Here is a 6934-nt window from a genome sequence, read left to right as displayed (position 1 = left end):
TGTGATTGATTGATAAATTTTTTTGACAAAATTTATTTAATCAATTTCTTTTCTCTTAGAAATTAATTCAGAATGTTAGTTAAATAACAAAATTGATTTTGGCGTAATGGAATTTATTTGAAATTTGCCTGCAACAGTAATAACAATCTGATTTCGGAAAAGTCGTTATTTTTCCCAAAAGACACATTCTTCCGAAAAGTTGTTATTTTTCTCAAAAGACAAAACTTTCTGTAAAAATAACGAGTTCATTTTTCATTTTTTCAAACACTGAAAATCTTTTCCTTCTCTCTGCATACATTTTCTCTCATAAACAAAAAGTGTCGATCGACTAAGACTATGTGTGGCTTGTTACTATTCTTACGTTTGCTGAAGTTATCTTGGGAGAAATTAAATTTCTTAAGGGATTAAAAGTTTTTCTTTCTATTTCATCTTGTTTCTGTTTCTGTATTTTTGACTAACCTTAATACACGTAATAACACTATCTTCTTCTCTAACATTTGTATTTATCTAGTAATGCTTTTCTTGAGTTGTTCTGGTGTCTCCCTTGTCTTTTGGGTTCTGATAGTCTTTTTCTTCATGTGGTGTATTTCTGCAAGTCTGCTTCTGTCTCCTTGATTTAGTTTGCTTTGTGATTGGAGACTTCATATTTTTTGGGTGGTAAATTGGAACCAGGAGCTGAATCATGAACCACCTTCCTTTTTTCTAAGAAAATCTTTTGGTGCTAACTATAACTGAAGTATTAGATTCTATCTCACCTGAATAAGTAGTAGTAACTGTAGCATTTATGGAGGCATCATTTAGATTCTATATCATGCATGTTTAAATAGAATAACCATTATCTTGTTTATTTTATTTTGGTTCTAATCTTTTCTAGGTTATGTAGATTAAAAGGTTCATCCAAATAATTTGAATAATTCTTTTTCTGAACTTTATGTTATCATGAAGTTATGAATGATGAGTAATTTGGTGTCCTTGAAGGTAATATAGTTGGTACTTTTCCTATAAGTTCAAGTACATGAATTGAAAAATCGAAGAGTCGTTGCAAGCACATCTAGTTGTGCTTGCTTCATTATAGTATTGTACACATACCACCTTTTTCAACCAGAAGCATACACAGCTCAAGTTCAATCTTCATTGTTTATAAATGGAGTCAATTCCATGAATCAGTAATAGAATCCCCTGGCAACCAGAAGGAAGGACAAACATTTTGCAGTCTAAGAATAGTAAGAGTAAGGTCCCCTAAAAAATGGAAAAACTAAATGCTTCTGAGCTGGTTTCTATGGGTTCTCTCCAATGGGAATTATTCGCGAAAAACAAAAGAAGGGGAATATTGAAAAATATCTTTGTTCGATTCCATCTTGTAATGAAAATCCATGTTTCATGTAAATTAGTAATCCTCTGTTTGATGATCCATCCCTCTTTGACATCAAGGTGATTCTAAATTTTTAACGAACTTCTTCGCCTGCCAAAAAATAAGAAATAAAGGGTAAGCCACTTATTTTTCAAAGCCTAATGGAACAAAGTGTTGCCAAGTGAACAGGAAGCTACTGGAAATTGAGAACGCCTCTCGTTGAAGCAAAACATGTGCTAGTCTGGGATAGTAATCTGGCATAAAGTTTTATCAACAATAGTTTACCTGCTCCAATGTTAGAAACATAATGACATTCCACGATCCCAAGCGTCCAAAATTTGGGATAAAGCCTTTATAGAAAGCCAAAGGCCCCTGCAAACATAAAGGCCAACAAGACAAGTGTCATTTTTAATGTCATTACACAAAGGTTGCTGTTGGCAATGAACTGAAAACTACACAAACAAAAAACTAATAGCAGGGGAAATTTGACAAAATAGGGAGCTGGTTTTAATAAAAATTTAAACTATCTTGAGAGAAATGAGAGGTTATGTTGTTTTGGGTAGAGTTCTGCATCTTGTAAGAAGCCAAGATAAGTTATTTAAAAAAAACAAGAGGAAAATTTATGTCTGCAGAACGGCTGGATTCTTCAATAACCAATAGAGAGGCCAGATGATGAACTCACATCATTCTTCAATGTCTTGACAAAACAATCAAGAGTGTTTTTGTATGCGGAATCTCCCATCATTCTTGACTTTACCTGCATCCACAGTTTACCATGTCAGTGCTTCATGGCTATGCAAGAATTATCAACAAAATTAATCTAATAGGTTTTTACAAGTCTACGGATATTGCAACTTTACATGGATGAAATTAGAAGACAGATTAAAAATGGTGATCTAAAAGATTTTTAGTATTGAATAAAAATCACCTAACCAAAATATAAGAAGTATTTTGGTGATTGGTGAACTTACTAAGAACATGAATTTGGAAAAAAAAATTGTATTACCATCATACATGACCAAGTAACAATATATCAGTACTATTGACCCCAGTTCTACTATGTTTGATTCCAGGAAGGGGGAGGAAAGAGTGCAGAAAAGAAAAACTAACTTACCTCTCCCTAAAAGAATTATCTATATTTGTGTATGATTCTCTCTATGGCTGAATAGAAGTAAAATAGACAGGCTTCCACCCAATTTTAGGACGGATTATCCCTCTTATTTATGTTTTACCAGTGATCCTCTTTTAATTACAAAACATCCCCTTAACACTTCCAAGGTTACTTTAACCTTTAATCGCCCCGACAGGCTTCCACCCAATTTAGGACGGATTATCCCTCTTTATTTATATTTTACCAGTGATCCTCTTTTAATTACAAAACAATCCCCTTACACTCCCAATGTTACTTTCAACCTTTAATCCCTCCTCCATTTACCCCAGCCAAACTAGAGATTTATTATTGTGCAAGCACTGCACAATACTAAAGAGAACTCGCAAGCAGAGGACTTCAAACTCACAAGATGAAGGTGTGTGTCTAACAGGTTAGATACTTTTTCATGCAAAGTAAGACTATATGCATAACATTTCCCCTATGTGTCCAAGAAGATCCTCTATTTGGGCAAGAAGATCTAAAATATTAACAAATATTACTGAATCATGGGTAGCCATCAGATAGGACTAAAAGAAAAGCAATTCAAATAATAAGGAACATAGAAGATACCACATCAACAGGGGACCCTATGCAAACTGCAAAAAATCCAGCTCCAAGCCCCGCAATCAAATGAGTAACAACATTGTCTGTGAACCCAGGAATCCTGAGAACAGCCTGCACAGAAATATTTAAAGAACGACAAGTCAAAAGATTGACAGCATAAACATCCAAATCAAGAAAATACCACATTACTGTACATAAAATGAGGTGGTAATAAGAAATTTATGGTTTCTCTACCTCCTTCACTTGATCATAACTTGCTAATTCAGCTGCATTGATGATGGCATTCCGCCCAATATTGGGTCCAAGACCAGTCCACAGAGCTCGAACTCCTTCCTAAAATCAAGGGGTTAAAAACAAAATGCGAAGAGGTTAAGATAAGAGTTAAAATAAGAGTCTTTTTTGTGGGGAGAACTATTGACTCAACGTGAGTTAACTCAAATTTTCACTAGTGAAACCTGTTCTATTTTCATTATTTTGCAAGTGGTCCAGTAAGCTGCTGACCTTGGAGTTTAGATTGATTTAAATGAAATGGAAATTTTCATAATTTCCTAACATTTCCAGGAGAACAGAAACTACACGGAGAAGAAAAGCACTACTCTTTTCTCCGGGAAGGATGAACAAATACACCAAAATTAGATAAAGAAGGAGAAAGTTGAACAAGGAATCAGTTATCTAATAATAGGCCAACAAAGGAATCATTAAGAAATGTTATGTCTCCAATTCTGGGGTCATAATAGTTGTTAAATGTTACATACTAAAGGCAAATACTTTTGCAGATTGTATGCCTGCTTTATTGGTAGACATTGTGGGACTTCAAATAGCAACACGGATTATTGTTTAGGTTGTTTTGAATTTCAATTCAAGGGGCAAATTAGCTCCAAGTCATGATCCAAAGTAGGTGTACACAATTTCACAACCCTACCTGCCGTTAGTTATCATAATTTTGGTAAATAATTGAGCTAGACAAGACATATTACCTGTTTCACTATAGTTGAGTAAGCATTTAGAGCTCCAGAATAACGCCTTGGCACGCCTGCTGGCAATTTCCCTTCAGCTTGAAGACGTACTTTAACTAGATCTGTAGGATTTGCAACTGTAATGCCCAACGCACCTATTTGACAAAGAATAACCAAATTACTTTAAAATATATTAAAATACCAAATTACTTAAAAACATTTTGAAATACCAAACAGCAAAAAGAACAATACAAGGAAAAACAGAACATCCGTTATTGATAATCAAACACTGAATTTCTAGTTCCTATCGGGATGTTTTCAAAATGGAAATAAAAGCTCTACTATCTTACTCTTGAGCAAACTGATGATAAACAAAAAACATCTAAAAGGCACTCACCAGTTGTAAGTGCAGCAAGTATTTTCTTAGACAATGGCACATCCCCAACATGATCTTTGCCAACATATAAGTTTTTAACCTGCTCACCAAGCAAAGAGTCCGTAAAAGACCAAAAACCACAAAATAAACATGTAGATGTTGTAAGCTACGCTAGAAATGATAACTTACAGGTTCATACATCCCAATCCGAAGACCTCCGTATATACATTGACGATGTAACCCAGGTACGATACCCTTCCATAGTGAAGCTACTCCTTCTTCCTTTGCAATGGTCCCAACAGTACCTAATAATCCCCTATATTTAGGTAAACCTAGCCCATCCCCTTCAACTGCCTTCTTTTGAAGCTGAAGTCTAACTTTAGCAGTATCCAATGGTAAAGTACACGCCTGGAGAAACAGAATTGTGTATGAAGGGAACAAGATTAACAGGCAATGAAGGAATCATCAACAGGAACAATAGCACAGCATGCACACTTCAAAAGAATCTACTACATGTCTACAACATACATGCCGGATGACCCAAAAGACGGCATCAAAACTTAAAGAAACCTCATTTCCTACAACCATAAGCAACACACTTTTTTATTGGAAACCACATATGTAATCAAGGCCTAGCTTCATGAAAAGCAATAGAAAGAAAACTGATTCCTCCAAATTTAAGCAAGACATGTTTTTTCACAAAAGTATTATCACAATCAAGTCCACCAAATTTCTACAAGCAATTATTTTTAAGGAAGCATGAGTACAAATTTTTTTGTACCATCATCACCTTGTTTAAAGGTCATCTGGTATCCCCTTTCCCTTCTTAACAGATGCTATAGTAAGGTGATTTTTCCCTTCTTAACAGATGCTATAGTAAGGTGATTAATCTCTTAACTAAAGATAGAACAAACCAAGCCTCACTTACTTCTAGGAGGATCAATTGTTTCCCTACTGACCCTCCAGTGTGACTCGAACCCTCAATCAAACCTCACTTATCTGCCGAAACAGATTCCCCACCCCCTTAAAAGGAGGATCAATAGAATTCCTACATACCCTCCAGTGTGAGTCGCACCTCCAACCAAGCCTCACTCATCTGCTGAAACAGATGCACCACCCCCTAAAAAGGAGGATCAATAGTGTTCCTACTTATCCTCCAGTGTGACTCGAACCTCCAAACGAGCCTCACTTATCTGCCGGAACAAATCCCCCTAAAAGGACGATCAATAATGTTCTCACTTACGTCTTACCCTCCCGCATGACTCGAACACTCAACCAAGAGACTCATTTATCTTCCCAAACAGATTGCACCTTAATACAAACATACAGCATTAGGAGATCAAAACAAAATTTAAATTTACCAGCAAAGCAACCCAGTAAAGGATTTAACAGAGGATTATAAACTCATAAACACTTAACAGCTCAATGGGATCAGCAATTCCCCAATCCAGAAACCAAAAAAGAAAAAAGAAAAAGGAACAACCCCATTTCTCCTATTCGAATCATCAAAATCTTAGAAACAGATATAAGACTGCAAATTTCAAGAAAAGATTGCAAAAAAGAGATTAGATAGATGGAAGAATTACCTCAGCGAAACAAGCAGCAAAGGCGCTACTTGCGAATATTCCGGCGAATGAGATATCCGATTTGCCGCCGTGATCTCCTCCTCCCATGACTAAATTGACCCAAAAAAAACAAAACAAAGAGAAGCTAAAAGGGTTCTACTAGATGAGTACAGATGATCACAGAGCAAGATATTGAAGAAGAAGAAATGGGTATGTAAAAAATGGGGTTTTAGGGGCAATTATATAAAGATTTTGCAGAGAATCTTGGGAAATGCGAAAACGGGCTGCTGCTGTGCTTGTCCTACGCAACGACCATTGCTGTCATTTACTACTAATATTTCATAGGTTTTACTTGCTCAGTCAGCACGAGTCTGTTTTCTTTCCTATTCAAATTGTTGTTCCCGGTAATTAAAGATTTTGAGTTTGAGTTATATGTATTTCATTAAATAATATTTTTTTTATTTTAAAAAGAATGTTTATATTTAAAAATTTTGAGTTTGAGTTATGTATCTTATTAAATAATATGTTTTTCGTTTCAAAAAGAATGTTACTATTTCCTTTTAGTTTATTTTTTAAAAAGAAAATTGATCTTTTTTCTTTTTCGACAGTAATTTAACTTTAACTTTCCACATAGCAAGACCACAAGATTAAAGGATACGTCGATATCTTTGACATAACTTTAATTTAAAATCACAAGATTAAAAAGTCTTCTTTCTTTTCTTAAACTCTGTTCCAAGTCAAAATAGATTATTTTTTTTTAAATGGAGGAAGTAAATATTTAAATTATCGAAATTTTATAATATGTGATATAAATACTTAACACAAAGTTGATCTTAGTTTTATTTTTCCAAAAAAGGACGGGGATAAGGAAATAGGTAAGATAAATTATAAAGTAAAGAATCGATTATATAAAACTTAGCCAATTTACAAAAAAAAAAAAACCTATTTTTTTTTCTTTAAGAGAGGAAGGGT

At 34.6% G+C, this 6934-nt stretch overlaps 1 protein-coding gene across 1 annotated transcript; it reads right to left on the bottom strand.

The window, feature by feature from the left end:
- Positions 1 to 1112: 1112 nt before the first annotated feature.
- Positions 1113 to 6260, bottom strand: UCP (putative uncoupling protein). Its single transcript, NM_001247655.3, has 9 exons — positions 5984 to 6260; positions 4587 to 4805; positions 4419 to 4497; positions 4043 to 4176; positions 3300 to 3398; positions 3072 to 3176; positions 2034 to 2108; positions 1637 to 1723; positions 1113 to 1462 (listed from the first exon to the last, which is right to left on the bottom strand). Exons 1-9 carry the CDS (start codon positions 6068 to 6070, stop codon positions 1427 to 1429), a joined length of 921 nt encoding a protein of 306 aa, NP_001234584.1. The 5' UTR covers positions 6071 to 6260; the 3' UTR covers positions 1113 to 1426.
- Between the last annotated feature and the right edge of the window lie 674 nt (positions 6261 to 6934).

This window comes from Solanum lycopersicum, chromosome 9 (genome assembly GCF_036512215.1).
Source record: "Solanum lycopersicum chromosome 9, SLM_r2.1".
NCBI classification, from domain to species: Eukaryota; Viridiplantae; Streptophyta; class Magnoliopsida; order Solanales; family Solanaceae; genus Solanum; species Solanum lycopersicum.
Note: the sequence above shows the minus strand (reverse complement) of the source record. Positions and strands in the feature narration are given on the sequence as shown.